At 43.7% G+C, this 17,731-nt stretch overlaps 1 protein-coding gene across 4 annotated transcripts in view; it reads right to left on the bottom strand.

Annotated features, from left to right (window-relative positions):
- Nucleotides 1-17,731, bottom strand: part of LOC147027392 (la-related protein 4-like) — an 86,610-nt gene that overhangs the window by 55,432 nt on the left and 13,447 nt on the right. For 2 of the 4 annotated variants that reach the window (XM_085876749.1, XM_085876751.1), the window contains 5 exons: nt 16,662-16,794; nt 8,865-9,098; nt 7,358-7,442; nt 6,829-6,965; nt 6,578-6,681 (listed from right to left, as the gene is read on the bottom strand). In XM_085876749.1, the coding sequence (XP_085732875.1) occupies nt 6,578-6,681; nt 6,829-6,965; nt 7,358-7,442; nt 8,865-9,098; nt 16,662-16,794 (693 nt within the window). Of the gene's footprint in view, nt 1-6,577; nt 6,682-6,828; nt 6,966-7,357; nt 7,443-8,864; nt 9,099-13,613; nt 13,729-16,661; nt 16,795-17,731 lie in introns of all 4 variants that reach the window. The other 2 variants (XM_085876752.1, XM_085876750.1) reach the window with 2 other exon arrangements.

Raw genomic sequence — 17,731 nt, 5'->3', positions numbered from 1 at the left:
TCGACCTCCTGGTCCTGGCCCAAGTCCGCTCACAGCCACCAGGGAACCAGTTCTGGCGCCAAGTTGCGAGCAGGAGAGGGAGGCAGGTCCGCCCGCCGTTCGACCCCGTACTCAGTCAGCAGAACCCCAGAGCCAACCAAGGTGAGGCACGAGGCTCAGCAAGGCTCCAAGACACGATGAAGAACACGATCGAATCAGCACAACAAGTACGCTTCCCACGCAACAGCCTCCACACCAAAAAAACACGATCTTTTTGTCCCGATCTTCTTCCTCTTCCTTTTCGACCCCGAACAGAACCTTTTTATCCTCCCGTCCTCGTCACTTCCAATCGAGCCGTTTTATTAGCCCACTGCCGTCGCCTTCCGCCAATCGTGATCACGGGGCGGAGCCATCCGCAGCCCTGTCCTGTGACGTCACGGCCAGCCTCCAGGGACTACTAAAAGGGGTTTACGCAGACACACTTACCCTATCCCGTGTCCCTATCTAATTACGTGACAATTATCATTTCCCCCTTGAAGAAATGAACATTTACTAGACAACTTATCACCACTGAATTGCTACTGATTACATCGAGATCCTGGTAAACTCGAACAGCATGGCATACCTAATTAAACATCCTAATTACCCTTTGAATGCATACCCCCCCCCTCAAACGTAACACTGCCCCCTCCTCTGGTACCGCAGCTCCTGCAAGGTATATCACAGGTGCGACCGTACCAGCCTTAACACTTACTGACTCACACCTAATTAACCTAACGAAATAAAGTAGGAGGGGCAATGGGCAGCGAGTCGCAGCTAACTTACCTATCCTGCTTAATGTACTACCCCCTTATGGCCTTATCCTCACCTAAACAATCATTCGTTTTTTTATTTTTTCTTTTTTTTCTTTTTATTTTATCACATGATAGCACTGAGCGAAGTTGCACTCCATCTTCTGGATCATCGCTCTTGCCCAACACTCTTCCAGTGATCTGGGGAGGGGAAACAAAAGGTTCCACAAAAACACAACACTTATATTTTACATTCCTACTCCAAGCATTAACGACACTATTCACAGGATATTTACACTTGACCGCCTCCCCCAGTGGATGCTAATAGACCCAGCGTTACCTGGGGAGCCAATTTTCAAATTTGCTTGCCCCAAAATTATGCGGACATCATGCCCTTGCTGCACCTGTCAAGTTGTGTGGGATCGAGTGGGACTCACACATCTTCACAACACTCACACCATGGTCATCATCACATTTCTAGGTCATGGTCCTCATTTTAATCATGCAGGCTGAATCCCGTCGTGGCCGTGGGGCGGGTTAGCACAAGATGATGGGGGCATCTCAGGTGCAACCATGCCCACAGGTAAGCTTTAGTCCAACCCGGACGTTTCTCCGCCCCGCTCCCTTTGATTCCCTCCCCCCTGGTAGCCATCAGCTCTAATCCCGTACAACACTCTGGAAGGGGTCTCACTGGCTCCTCTGGCCTTCCTGGGTCGCCAAGGTCCTACCCGCCTTGGTCGCCCAACCAGACCCTCTCCCAGTTGCCTCCAGACACTGTCACCATTAGCCACCAGGTGGTGAATCTCCTTGAAGGGGGTCGCAATTCACGCTCACTGTGAGCTTCAGCAATCCCTGTGGACAAGCACATCATCCCCACCCACAAAACCCACATGACTCCCCCACCCCATTGGCCTTACATGTGACACCTGCATTTCTAACACTTCACCGACCATGACCTTCCTTGTTACCACACCATGTCCAATAAAAAAATCAATGTGTGCACCATACATTTCACTTCTTAACTTAAAACAACTCGCACAGCACTTCTCACCCGATCCACGCACCAGCCATTGGACAGCCACTCATGCCCGCTTTGTTTCCAATTACCCACTGTCCCGATTGTCACTCTAAAATCCAGCAGAACTCACAAACCCATGCCAATTTTCCCACAATTCACTATTTTTCACCAAAGGAGGCACTTCGCCACTATCTCAGCAGCCGAGCATGGCCGTATATGCTCAGCCCAATCTAGTCTCCCCGACCCCCGAAAGTGATCTCCGGACCCGACCTATGAAAGGGCATCTCGGATAGACCTGGCGGTTCAGCAGGAGGATTCACCCTCTCCGGGTCTAAAAGTCTATTGGAGGGTCCCTCCATCGCCGGGTACCGGCAATATCGTTGCATGTGTCCTCTTCGCCCGCACCGGAAACAAATCCCCATAAAAGGCCCCCGTGAGTATCGGTGAAATGTCTCTTCCGGTTCAGGACCCCCTCGGACATAATCGAATTGCTCTATTGGCTGGGCTGGACCCCGCCGCTTTGGCGCACTAACTACCGGATTACCCTTTATCAAACTTGACAGTTTCTGGCAAATTTCCTGAAACATTTGGGTAATGCCAATTTCTCCCAGCCCCCCTCCCTGACCCTGGATCTCCGCATGTCGGACCGTCACCGATAGCCTCTCGGGCACCCGACTCGGCCGCCTCCACGAGGCCAGCCTGGCTGCGCACTCAGCCGCTCGGTGAATGGTGGGTGGATCCTGTAGCTCCACTAGCGCTCGGACCTCAGGGTCCGGAAGAGCAGCTAAAAATTTCTCTAGTGCCAGTCTGTCCCACGCCTCCACTGTAAGGTCCCGATACGCGATCCTGACTGATTGGTAAATGTCCTGTGCCAGCTCCTGCACTGTCTCACCCGGCTTTAATCTGCGGTGCTGGAGCTGGGCCCGCACCAAATCACAGTTTGCCGCGAACCCAAACCGACGGCTCAACGCCTCGCAAATGTGGGAGCTGGTCAACATCCCCTCCGCGATCACGTTTAACACATCTGCGGCTGGTCCCCACAACGTTGCCACCAAATTCCCTGTACGTTCCTGCTCATTCCACCCGTTTAGTCGGGAAATGCACTCAAATTGCGTCAGAAAAGCTTCAACGCTCCCTGACCCGTCGAAATTTACCAGGGGGATCACTTTTACGGTGGCCCGCTTCTCAGTTTCTCCCTTGTCCGAATCCAGTCCAGGGATCAAACACCATTGTGGCTGCGTATCCAATTTCGGAGCCCACTGTGGCCAAAGATGTTTTGTGGTGAGGGTCTCATGGGTCAATTTTGCCTCCTGTTCCAAACGTTGAATGGACCGATTCACCTCTTCCCGCAGGATCTTCTGGGCCCGCACAACCTCCTCCAAGGCTCCGTCGCGAGTTTGACGCTGCTCCTCAACCAACCCGGACACTCTACTTACAAAAGACGGCTCTACCAGGCCTTTATCCAAGACTTCATCTTTGCTCATAATTTTATCTTGTTCGTCCAAACGAGTCTCCAATCCTTTTACCTCCTCCGCCAAATTCATCCCTTGCTTCCTCAGCTCTCCCCACTCTTCAACCTGCAGCTGCATACGAGCATCCACACAGGCACGATGACGTTCCAGGCTTTCATCCACTTTATCAACCCGAATGTTCGTTGCATCAATTTTATCTACCAATTTTTTTTCGTATATTTTCCCCCTCCAATGTAATTTCTACCTTTGTTTCCTCTAATCTATCCTCGAATTTACTTTGTATTTCTCCCAATTTAACTTCCACACACTCCTGCATCTCAGTTTTCATTTTCTCCATCTTTCCCCCCAATTCATCCCTCATTAAATCAATCCGTGCACCCAACTGTTCACTCATTACCCCCAATCGATCCACCATCTCTGCCCCCTGTGCCGTCATTTTTGCCCTCTGTCACGAATTGATTTTCCATTTGTGCCGTCATTTCTGCCCTCTGTGTCACGAATTGATTTTCCATTTGTGCCGTCATTTCTGCCCTCTGTGTCACGAATTGATTTTCCATTTGTGCCGTCATTTCTGCCATTTGTGCCCCCTGTGCCGTCATTTTTGCCCTCTGTGCTGTAATTGCACTCATTAAACGTTCCAACATTGTCCAGATTTTCATCGTGCCGGTTTCCGGCGCTGCCGGCTCCGTTACGGGCGATGAAGCACGGTCCACGCTCGGAATGGGGGAGGTTCCAACCCTACCCCCGTCTCTCCCTTCTTCCCCCGACTCGCTGCCAGACACGTGGCCTTCCTCCTCAAACATCTGCACATCCGCCATGGTGCAGAAGTCCCGTTTGCCGCCAATTAATTTAAATTTGAAAAATCCCGCCAAAATTTTCCCACGCTCGCGCGCTTTTCTGTAGTAATTTTATATTCCAATTCGTGGCGAGATTTTAATCTTGGTATGTTCTCCCGATACCAAATATAATTTAGAGGGGTTCGAACAGCCAACACCCTGACACCAATGTGACGTCCACGGGACTTGAACAGTCCCGCCAACGTAGAATGAGCCGAAACGATGGAGGCGGTTTATTTATTTATAACCCAAACATGGCGGTTCTAATTGCTCTACCGCAAACGGGACGAGGAAGGTGGCACGAGTCACTTTTCACTGAGTTGATGATGTTTATTTGTTTTTATTATTAACCAGAAATAACAAGACTCGGCAAGAAAAGGGATCCGGGGCGATTCGACGGGATGGTGTGGGATCGGGCGTGGGGAAAACAAAGACAATTCCAATGAATATACAATTCTCAAACCCTCTAAGGCGCCAAGTACACACACACACACACACACACACACACACACACACACACACACACACACACACACACACACACACACACACACACACACACACACACACACACACACACACACACACACACACACACACACACACACACACACACACACACACACACACACACACAACATAGCTATTTCTGGTGGTCAGGCTGGACCGTGGTGTGGACGCAACTGTCCCTGGATCGGCGTCGGACGAGCTGGCCTTGCTCTCGTCAGGGGGGCAGGAGAAACCGTGGTGCTGTCGACCTCCTTGTCCTGGCCCAAGTCCGCTCACAGCCACCAGGGAACCAGTTCTGGCGCCAAGTTGCGAGCAGGAGAGGGAGGCAGGTCCGCCCGCCGTTCGACCCCGTACTCCGAGTCAGCAGAACCCCAGAGCCAACCAAGGTGAGGCACGAGGCTCAGCAAGGCTCCAAGACACGATGAAGAACACGATCGAATCAGCACAATAACAAGTACGCTTCCGCGCAACAGCCTCCACACCAAAAAAACACGATCTTTTTGTCCCGATCTTCTTCCTCTTCCTTTTCGACCCCGAACAGAACCTTTTTATCCTCCCGTCCTCGTCACTTCCAATCGAGCCGTTTTATTGGCCCACCGCCGTCGCCTTCCGCCAATCGTGATCACGGGGCGGAGCCATCCGCAGCCCTGTCCTGTGACGTCACGGCCAGCCTCCAGGGACTACTAAAAGGGGTTTACGCAGACACACTTACCCTATCCCGTGTCCCTATCTAATTACGTGACAATTATCATTTCCCCCTTGAAGAAATGAACATTTACTAGACAACTTATCACCACTGAATTGCTACTTATTACATCGAGATCCTGGTAAACTCGAACAGCATGGCATACCTAATTAAACATCCTAATTACCCTTTGAATGCATACCCCCCCTCAAACGTAACAATATATATATATCGAAATTTTGGTGAAAAAAAAAAGTTGCAAAATTTTTTTTTCTCTAACAATTTTTTTTTTGGGGGGGGGGGGTTGGAGAATACTTAAAACATGTAGAAATGCCAAAAAAAAAAATTCAAATATATTTTCAAAATGGCCACCATAGCGGCCATATTGGATTTTGGACCAAGTCCAAAATCTAATGGCATGATCCTTGGACCATACCTAATCCCCCCACCAAGTTTCGTCGAAATCCATCGAGGAGTTTTTCCGTAATACTGTTCACAAACAAACAAACAGAAAGGGGTGAAAACAGTAACCTCCGATATTCGATGGCGGAGGTTAACAAATTAACCAACAATTTTTATCATTCAGGAAGGTCCATCTTAATTAGTGCATCCCTCGCTCAGCACGAGACAGGGTTTTGCTATCACTTCTGTGGGTGTGCGCACGCGTTTGTCCGGGCTGCAACCTTTTTTTTTTTTACCATTTGAGCTTTTATCATCACATTTTCAACAAAGCTTTATCATCAGAATATGGAGAAGACAAATTAAGGATTTGGTTGAAAGGTCAAAGGTACCGTTTAGCAAACAGAGGAAGAAGAAGTCCGAAAACAAAGTGGACGGGTTTTGCATTTTGAGATGCTTTCTTGTTTTAATTATAATGAAATCATTGAAATGACTTCAAATGACCCTCAAATCGATGCACGCGCTCAAGGAGGCAACACTCTGCAACACCCCACCCCTTCGTTGCCAGGTCATTACACCACTGTGTTGTTTCATATGCAGCCTGTGGCTGCTGGTTGCATCATTTCTGGAAGCACGGCTGTGCTGCTGATGCAGTGCCACTGCTACCAGTAAGCTGGTACTCATGTTGCCGACCTCAGAAGGATGATATGTTGAGTCAACCCACCAGGTGATATTTCAATGGAGAACAGGGGCTCAAACTCAAGACCCTAAGATCTCAAGACAGCCACCTTAACCATTTAGCCAACCCCACCATCATTAATGTGGACAGCCAGCAATAAAGGTAAACATTTCAAACTCCACATGGCATGAAAGAGGTGATTTTTCACCTTCAAGGGTGTTGAGGCAGGCACTTCACGCAGAATCACAATGCAACGCTGGTGGTTTGGACGAACCTTCTCGGCCTTTTCATCCACTTGTACGAGTGGGGACGCTGGCACAGAGACATGATCCCACTAAATCAAGTAATGAACAAGTTCCTTTTTGAGATGCAACATATTCAAAGGAATCCAACATCGTCTGCTGTATCAAATGCAGCAGAGGAAGGGGGGGTGCGGGGGGGGTTGGAATATATACGCACATTTGAGGACTTCAACAATTAGTTCTTTGTCATTCGTAAGCTTTTTCACTTGATTAAAGTTTGCAATTGTCCAGATGGGAACATACTGGTCACTGTCCATCTGGGACACCAAATACATGTCACTTGCCAAGTTTTCCCTGCAAAGCAAAAACAAAACGCATCGCAATCATTCATTAGTTATCAATCTCATCGGCACAACTTTGTGATGCGTGAGGAATGAAACCACAAATGTGTATGGATGTATATATATACACATATACATAAATACATATACATGTGTGTGTGCGTGTGCGTGTGCGTGTGCGTGTACGACACAATGGACCTATGAAAATGAAATTACAATGAAAAGTACGCTCAATTATTTTTCAAGAAAATTTAATGCGATTAAAATTGATGTGTTGTCACATGAAGACCCAAATCAAAGGTAAAGCTACAAATGAAGTTGTAGGAAGTCAAATTGCATTTTGTGAAGTAGAAGTGTATGGTGGAGTGAGGTTGGGGGGGGGGGGGTTTGGATTCTCAAACTTACCGAGAGAAGTAGTATTCCAGTTGTTTTTTCAGCAAATCTTTCAGTTCTTCTGGTGTCATCGTTTGTAATTCTGGATTATCTGCATTTTCCAAAAATAACAAAATACTCAGGTGAGTGAACAAATGGTTACACTTGACCTATACAAGGATTAAAAAATAAAGAAATATCTCAGGCACCTTTTGAGCTTGGAAACTAACATTTGGACATGACAGTGAACAAGTGATTTGACTGTAAAGGGTATTTTTGATTTATTGATCAATTAATAATTTAATTTTCAATGAATTACTTAATTTTCAGTTACAGATTCGGATGAAACAGTGGTGGTTTCAGTATGCCTTTGGCAACGAATTGAGAAATTGATTATCTCATGACAATTATTTATTTTAATTACGCAATTAATCACTGAATCAATCAATTATTGCACACCACTCACTCAATATCCGTCTGCATAAGCTGCATGGCGAGTTAGTATCATTTGAACACATTCACCTCAGAGTACACCGCTCCCTGGAGGCATTGCGTGTTGGAGGATTTATTTATTTAGCATGGGCGGTGTACTTTGAATGTACTGCAACTTGTAAATATTAATGTTTGTGAACATATCCCCGAAACGTCTATATAAATGCAACGTTGTTTTTCGGTGAAAGCTACTCAAGCTTTCTGGGTTGTATACAGTATGTACTGCAGTCGGTAATCACACCGACTCCAACCTGCCGATTCCCGAAAATCGGCCAAGTACTAATGTGTGTGTATGTTGTCATAAAGCATAACATTGTCTCAGTCTCCATCTCAGTGTCTGTCTCAATATCCAGACGGTGGTTATGTCGGGGCAGCGTTTATGTCTGGACGCGAGTTTTTCTCCAGACGAGAGCTAGTGTTCAGATGTGTCCGAGCAGTGTTTGTGTACAGACGGCTTGGCTCCAGGTGTTTATCGTATGACCGGTAGAAAATGGATTTCAGACCGTTTCCTTCCATCTTCACTGATATTCTATGCAGAATAATTTTGATGAGGCAGTATGAATCGTAATTAACACTCCACCGCACATCTGCCTTTCCTCCCCCACCCCTCCTCACTCCCACACCCCTCCTGTCTCTCTCCACCCCCCCCCTTCCCCTTCAGTATTCCCGACAGTGAAGCGACCGGTGGTATTTGCTCGTGCTTAATATAGCAGTTTTTTTCAAACCGAATGTTTCCCGTAAGCGGAGAAGTAATTAAATGTCATTTAGCGCTGCATCACTAAAATATATACGCAGTCGTTAGAAACGTCAGACCCACACGATAGTCCAGCATGTTTAAAATCCCTCATTCCTGTGAGCCTTTATTTCATGTCCTTATCCTCCATTTGTCTAAATGTTCCCTTTTTGTGACACAACAGGCCATGTCAACAAGTTTCGGCAGAAAAAGTGTGAGCATCTTATTCGTATAACTTTTTAAAATGGTCTTCATATTTCTCATGCCCCAATGCACAAGTCTCATATTTGAGTTCATACAATTATAATGACTTACCAATCTCAATGGTCTTCTTGCTGGAGACAACACCACTATCTTTAATCCCAACTTCTCCATTCATGGTATGGGAATCAGGAGAACGGACAAGCTCACAAGGTGAGGCCTCATCTTTTCTCTCCTTCGTCCCTTTAGAATTCAACACACGCTTTTGAGCGCTCTCGGTGGATGGAATCGGAGGCTCTGAGCAATCATCAGTGTGCTCAGAAGCATCACCGTTCACCTGGGCAAACTCTGCAAGTGGTTGAACAGACAAAGCTCAATGTCAAGAGGATAAGAGGTAAATGTGAATGAATAAGAAGCAAATGGCATTCGTGTTGCATTTGCTGACCTCGATCAACCAAATGACAAACATCCTTTCAGTATCCATTGCAAAGAATGAAAAGTACCAGAGAGGGCAGGCACCTCATGGTTGCCTTAATAACAAAGACATGCTTGTGCGATCTGTCTCAACATGAAGCAAGCAATCAACGTGCAGCCAGGCACAGGCAAAAGTATTAATCATTTAGTTTTAATTCCATGCCTCATCCTTAGATTCGTAAATTAGCAAGCAGCATTTGTAGCATTAGACCAAATTCGAACACATCACACCAAGTCCCTCACGAAAGGGAAGAAAAATCACATTTTTATGACGGCAAAGATGGGTTGCATAGAAGCCTGCCCCGATCAGATGGGGTGGGGGGGGGTGGACGTAGGGAATGAGGGATTGATCATAGAAGGGATATTCCTCCATCCTCAGTTCAAAGCTTTTTAAAACAAATGTGAAAAAGCCATCATGGTTCTTTTTGCATTCAAATTCACTCAGTTGTGGGAATTATGAGTCCACTGAAAGCCTCTCCTCTGAGTGTACCTGGTGTTACAACATAATCATTCAATTTGTTTACATCCTTTTAATTGAAAAGTAAAATGTCAAAACACTTTATAAAAACTGCAAAGAAGAATAAAACATTAAAAATATATATATATAAATATTTTTAAATTTAAAAAAGCACATTAGAAATGGTACACGCTACATCCTTGCTTGAGGTTAAGGATTTAAAAGGTTAAGAGCACAGACAATTAAATCACCATAGGTTGGCATCAATGGGGAGGAGGAAATTCCTCCTCAGGAAATGCCCCACTGAGTGCAGTGAGAAAAGCGGGACCATTGTTGCTATATCGCTAGTACCCAGTGCACGCCGGGAAGTGACAGAAGTGACGGAACTCCCCCCCCCCCCCAACAAAGCTCAGTGGCTGTGTTTGTCTCATCTCCTTGTGTTGTGTCACGAATGTTTGTCTATGTCTTTAAAAAAAATTTTTTTTTTAATGATCTTTCAAAATTCTATAGAACTTTAGACAACATTCTCTGTGATTTTTTTCCCCTTGTGCCTACGACCTGACCCCTGGTACTACCAACACATATTCAAAATTTGGTGGAGATTAGGCGAACATTGAAGGTCCTCTTTCCCCCCCCTCCCCACATGAAAATGTACCCTTCAGACCGGAGCGTGCTCAAGTTCCGTGGAATTTCTATAAAACATGTTTGCAGCGTTAACTCGAGAGAGATTTTCGGTCCTGAAATTGAGACTATCTCTGATTGAAGGACAAAGGGCAAGTCTTTTAACCAGGGACTGTCCTATTCAAGAGATCAGAAGAAGCAGTTAAACAAGCAATCCAAAAAAGCTGGTCATTTCAGAATCATTGTGTAACTTGAAGTTTGTCCGAATGACATATTTACCTGTGAGGTAACTCGGATGACAAATCAATAAAAGTGGAATTCTTTCTTCAATTTCAAGTTCGGAAGGTTGTAAAACGGTCTTTTTTGAACGTGACCTAGGCTCATGGAAGAACTATGACAGAAAAGACCAGGATACAACATAACAATTCAAAGAGAACAGCAGGATAATAAAAGGGAAACAATAGCAAGGTGAAGGAAGAAGGGAGACGGAGACGGAGACGGACAAACAAGGGATGCAGGTAACGATGAAGGTTAAGGGAGAACATAAGCGGTGGATAAGATGGATACATAAGCAACTTTTGGGAAGAGGTGGTTGTTTAACGGATGTAGAACAGATCATGGCTTTGGATGGAGGATGACTTGAGATGGTGGTGAACAGTTGTCTTGAAGACTGGAAGAGCAGAATGAGATTGAAGAGTGCAAGATGGTTCCACAGGCAGGAAAAGAGAGGAATAAATGAGTGGAGGTAAGCAGTGGTTCTTTTCAGTTTCAGTTTCACGAGAAGGGGGTTGCTGGTGGACCACGTGCATCATGCAGATACTTGGGGGGGGGGGTGTACAGAGCATGGAGAGGGAAGAGGGTGCAAGACCAGAAATGAGGCAGAAGAAAGTAGAGATACCACCAACCTGTCGGCAATGGCAAAGTGATTGGTCCATAGACTCAGCTTCATCGTGAAAGATTCCAACGATCGTGAAAACCTTGGTTTCCACGGCATCACGCTGAGCAAGATGCGATGCCGGAGAGCAGTACTCTATCAAGCTGCAGATGAAAGCCTTGTAGGTGGACAGGAGCTCAGGTGTGCCACAGAAGAACTTTGCATGATGGAAGATGCCAAGCCTCATCTGGATTTTGAGGCAAACTTTAAAATGGGCTTTCCCAAGAGATTGAGTGACTGAACCTCTGAGACGGTTTTTCAGAAAGTAGATGGGAAGGTTTGTGGAACGGTCCTTTCAGAAAGAGTGCGCGAGTGTGTGGAATTTCTCAGGATGGAAAGACATGTTCTAAGTGTTTGACCAGTTTGTGATTGTGTCAAGGTCTGACAAGAGGGAACAGGCTGCTGCCAACTTGCCAGAAGGATGTGGGATGTCACGGTAGAGCGTAATATCATCAGCAAAGAGATAATGAGGATTTTACAGGGAGTCAGTGAGGTCAATGATGAATATGAGGAACAATATGGAGCCTAGAACAATGCCTTGGGGTACTCCAACGTTGACAGGGAGAGGCAAAGAAAGGGTTCCGTTGAAAGCTACATGTTGGCTTTGAGAGTAGAGGAAGTCAGTAATCCACGAATTGATTTCTCCTTGGATTCCACAGGCTGACAGTTTGGAAGGTAAGGTGGGATGCCAGACTATCAAAAGCTCGAGATATATCCAGATGTGCAAGAGCAGCAGAGGAGGTTTACAAGACACGCGAACGAATGGCGTCCGGTCCTGGAGCAGAGTCGAGGATTGAAAAAAACTTTTCTACCTTCTCAGGTGCAAAAAGACAGATTCAAGGCGGTTGGGTATGACTGGGAAGGGAAGGTACAGAGAGGGGGACACAAGATTTGCAAGCAAACAGAATTAAGGCATTCGATGAATGGAGTTGGCTGTGGTGTGGAAGGAAGAGGAGCATACTCCTCATAAGACAGAATTGTCAAGGTACAACTAGGTTTTTGAGGAGGAAGACAAGTTTCAAAAGTTCATTCGCGAGATTGGCCAGATGCTGCTATCGAGCTCTCCCGAGAGCAGACACTTGTTGGGGGCTTTGTGGAATGCTTCAGTTGGATTTGCCATCCAGGAGAAGAATGAAAGTTGTTTTCAAGCAACTGCCTCACCATAGAATTCAGGGTACCAAATTCAGGAGGATAGGTAAGATAACTGTAGAAGAGAAGGGATGAATCTGTGCATTTGAGAGGGCAGGTTTCTGTGGAAGAAATCCCAGGCCGAATCAATATCAGGGGTGGTCGATATAGTAGACCAGTCCTGAAGTGTGATGGCTGCTTGTTGTCCCTGCCAGTTTGCCCAAGTGAACTGCCAGATTCGCTAGCATGGAGAATGGCCAGTGAGATGTTGACCTTCACAAGCACATGATCAGATGAGTCAATTGGAGCAAAGGACATGCAAGACATTGGCAGGGAAGTTGGTCATCACCAAATCCAGAAGGGAAGATTTGCCAATGAGAGAAATCCGAATGGGAAACTTCACAAATTCAGTCAGTCCCATGCAGTCACAGAAGTCCTTTGCAGAAGTGCCACGTCTGGTGAGAAGGGTACCAACACACATCCAATTAGCATGGTGACAATTGAAGTCACCACATGTGAGGAAGAGCGAGTTTGGATGAGTGCGTGGGGTGTGGGGGGGGGGGAAAGACTTTGTGTGCGGGGTGTGGGGGAGGGGAGACTTTGTGCGCAGGGTGTGGGGGGGGGACTTTGTGCAGAGGGTGCGGGGGGGGGGAGACTGTGTGTGCGGGGTGGATCAATATTGATCAATCAATATTGGCAGCAAGGATAATCACACTTTGTAAACAATGGGTTAACTCTGATCGGCTTCCAAACGCTCCAAAAATTTTGTTTCTGTATCAATCTTCTCCACCCCTTGTGTTTTCTCCTACCCCTCATCCTTACCCACATCCCTTGTTCATCCAGCTCCAATTTCTCCCTCCACCCTTCTGGTGTTGTTTCCCCTTCTTCTGCTATTCCTTTTGTTATGTTGCGTTCTGATCCATTCTGTGTTTCAGCTCTTCCACGAGATTCACGTAAAGAAAAAAATAAAAATGAAAATAAAAAGAATTAACATTTCATCAGACCATGATTTGATGTCTGAATGACCACTGCACACAAACGGTGGAGCCTAAGCAATTTAGAATATGGAATAGACCTTTTAATGTGGGAAGGGTGAGAGGATAAACACAACAGGTAAGTGTGGAATGAGTACTACATTTGTAATGGACTATGGTAGCCCGGACATTTCCTGTTAACAAAACATAGAAATGGCAGTGGCATCTGAAACCTATCAAGATAAATAAATTGAGGTCAGCACAAAAGGATTTACCAGGGTTCAAACTTCGGTGTACCGCAGGATGTTGCACCGATACAGTAATCTATGTAGCAGCCAAATCATTTCCGGCTTGGGGTTTGGCCATCAAAGTGATCACAAAATTGTTCCTCTACGTAGCCAACGAAAAAAAGAACAATTAAAAAAAATTACCCCCGTGTGGGGGTGACGGTCATCACAGAATTAATATTTGAATATTAATTCTGTTTCTATGTGCTGTGTTTGATATTACTTTTGTTCCAATTAACAACGTTCAACATTGGTATAATGTTTCTATCAATATTTTTAAAATATTTGAATAAATGATGTTCTGCCAGTGCTGTGCGCTATTTAATGAACAGTCTTTTTACATGTAGTACATGTATATACAATGTACATACATATCATCTGCTATTAGGATACCATGAACACAATACTTTGAAATTTGAATTTGTAATTCTTTGTTTCTAAATTTGTAAATAGCAAGAGCTTAACTCATCTGGCTGGGGCTAAAAATAGAACTCAGGAATAGTGGCTGATCTGCTGATGTCAGCAATGTATATAGTTACATTCAAGGGAGGACATTTGTTGGGTTCCTTTGGTCCATGTGATGAAAGTTATTGATGCTCCCCTAACGTCAACTGGGAGGCAGTACAAGCTCGCATCTGACTTGGAAAAGCAGATCAAGGACCTATTCAAATCATTTATGTGAAATGTTTTATTACATTGTTATTGCAATATGTGATATATTTTTGTATTAATTTGAATCATAGAACTAATCATTCATGATTACCATGGTGCCCACACCATGCACACACTTCATGTATTCACGACTGTGTTAAGTTTTTGAAAAAAAAAGAAAATATATATATTTTAAAATATACCACTTTGATATTTGACACTTTTGTAAACTTGAATATGCTCTTTCCAATGGTGAACCATTTGAAGTGATATACCTTGTCATATATTTGCAATCCTCACCTGAATTTCAGGGGAAAATGAAAATTTTCAATATTTGAGGGATCATGACTGTAATAAATGTATATAAATGTATATATATATATATATATATATATATATATATATATATATATATATATATATATATATATATATATATGACTGATTAAGAAAAGTAAACATGTATGTGAATTCTACTACCATACAGTTATTACATGAAAAAATGTCAAGCTTCTGCGATGGGTCAATAAAAATATATGGGTTCTCAAAGTTGGGTCTTCATACAAAACCAACATTTTTTCTGGATTTCAACTGATCAGGTCATAAAATTTAATGGAGGTATACTCAGTTTAATGTTTGTTTCTTGCAGAGCAGTTATAGAAGAATAATCTCTGAAAATTTCAAGGCTCGAGCATTAATATTTAAAAACTTTTGGGAGTTGAAAAGTAGCCGTTCATTTTGTGATGCTCGCAACGACCATAAAAATAGGGCCACAACCACATTTTCAACCCTCAATATCTCAGAGTTGACCGCATCTATGGACCTAAAATTTTACGCAGCTTCATTTTGATACCTGGGAACTATTTTATGAAAGTTTAAAGTAAATCTGAGGGGTCAACTGGGAACATTTTCTTAAATTTGGTGATTTCAGATGGAATGACTCCTCTGTGACAATTTATATTTATCCTCATCGCAGAAATTTGGACGTTCAAAAGCACAAACAACTCGAAGGGCAATCGGTAGAGTGCATACCTCCGCCACGTAATGCCTGATCCATAGGAACATATCGGGCCCATTATATTTTTGAAACATCATGCTATACAGTACTGTATCGTATTTTGACCCCAATCTCTCAATGGTGAAGAATCACTTTAAAAATTAAATAATTCTAGTATCCAGATCCGGATTCAGGTCTTCACCAAAATCGAATCGATTCATCCTTGTCACACCCAACCTGTCCACAAAGTTTCATCAGAATCCGTCCACAACTTTTTGAGATATCGAACTATATATCGGTTTCACCCGATCTCTCAATGGTGAAGGATCACTTTAAAAAAATAATGGGAGCCCAATCCAGAACCAGATCTTCACCAAAATTGAATCAATTCTTCCTTGTCACACACCCAACATGTCCACCAAGTTTTATGCAAATCAGTTCCCAACTTTGAGATATCCTGCAAACAAACAAAAACAAGCACAGACAAAAAGGGGTGAAAACAACCTCGTTCACCTTCGGTAGTGGAGGTAACAAAAGTAATATCAAACACAGCACATAGAAACCAAATGGGATGGATTAACAAGTGGTTCTTCAAACTTCATTTCTCCTCCCCATATTATTTAGTTATTGTCTTGTTTATTCCCCAACTGTCCTCTTATCGAGTCACTATGTATGTATGTATGTATATATATATATATATATATATATATATATATATATATATATATATATATATATATATATATATATATATATATATATATCTCATGAACAAAGCAAAATAAAACCATTGTGCAAGTACATTATAAAAGGCAGTAACCTCTCTTGGAAATCCAGCATGCGTTCAGCATCAGAACGCCCATTCTTTTCAAGCCGAAAGATAAACTGCTGATGCTTTTTTGAAATTTCACAACCAATCGACGTCTACAGCTCGTGGATTTACAAAACAGCAACGCTGGCCTATTTCAGCATAAACCAGAGAATGTAAATGGAGTTTACATGATAAGCCTTTAATTGGAGTTTATAGGATAAACTTTCAGTGGAGGTTACGGGATAAAGCAATATGAAAGGGCATTTGTCAAATGAGCGAGCAAATTGGCACACGTTAGCAAAAGCATTGCGAGTCATCGCAAAACATTTCCTGCCTTTGAGCAGAATTAAATGAAAAATCTAATAATTCCTTGCACAGTAAGCAATATGCATGGCGATGCAAGCCGAATGTCATTTACAAACTTTACAGACAACCTTCCAAATGCGAAAAACAAAGATAAATAAATCACCAAAACGTGAAAATCTCCGGGATCGACGACAACCTCAAAGGTCTCTCAAGCATGCGCAAAGATGTAAAACAAAAAGCAGAGTGCGTGCATTGGAATGCAATTCACTACCTTTGGAGAATGACATCTCTACATCCTGCCAACCACCATTGACATGAGATTCAGGAGCAAGGAGTTCATTTGGAGGAGCCGGGGTCTTCCAAGCCGCCGCCAGAGGATTGAGCGGTTCACCGTTGACAGCACCCTGATTAATGACAAATACATGGCCAGGGTGATTCCAAGCTAAAATAAGTAAATTGGGCATCACCTTCAAATAAATAAAATAAATTTAAAAAAATAATAATAATAAAAATAAAAACACGGCCCTGCTCGTGGAGCAAAATATTCACACAAATATACACACATTTTCTTAATAACCCAGTGGAGTCAACAATATGAATAGCCCTACGAATAAGTAACAACAGCAAAACAATCGCAAACTACTCCTATATTATTATTCACAAGGTATGTTTACCCATCACTTCGCTGACAAATGTAATCAAAAGACAGCATATTGTATTCACAAACATTCTCCTCTATTCACCCTATCATTTGCCTGAGGTCACCTTCCATCTGGTTGGAAGTCACCGAACATCACCTTCATCAACTAACTTTTTCTTCTTCTTCTTTAATGCCCACAAATATTTCATCAGCCAATCTTGCTGCTTATATATATATATATATATATATTGCCAGAGTGAAAGGGGGGGGGGAGGGGAAGGGGGAAATGAACTCCACTTCGCTATTAAGTTGTGTTGGATGCTTTGGTTTGAGCCTCCACTTAAAAATGAGTGAAATGCAACATATGGAAAATTTCTAATTATTCTCACTCAGATTTCATCACCACCGCAATGCATATGAAGTTGTTTAAACTTTCTTTTATGCAAGATGATGATTTACAACACTGGCTATACGACACACACTTACATAGAGAGAATTGAAGTCTCCCCGCCCCCCCCCCACCTCCTGAACCCCCTCCCCCAGATAGAAAACAGACTTGGGGTACCCCAAGACAGCAGGGAAAATTTGGTTCAGTCGTTTTTTAGTTTTTGAAGCATATATAAACAAACATATATATAAACAAACACAATTTCACTTTTATAGTACTGGATGTAAGGAAAATCAGCTGGGATTCACCCACT

The sequence above is a fragment of the Eptatretus burgeri genome, chromosome 4 (genome assembly GCF_056783735.1).
Source record: "Eptatretus burgeri isolate ZD-2024b chromosome 4, Ebu_testis_v1, whole genome shotgun sequence".
Lineage (NCBI taxonomy): Eukaryota > Metazoa > Chordata > Myxini > Myxiniformes > Myxinidae > Eptatretus > Eptatretus burgeri.
Note: the sequence above shows the minus strand (reverse complement) of the source record. Positions and strands in the feature narration are given on the sequence as shown.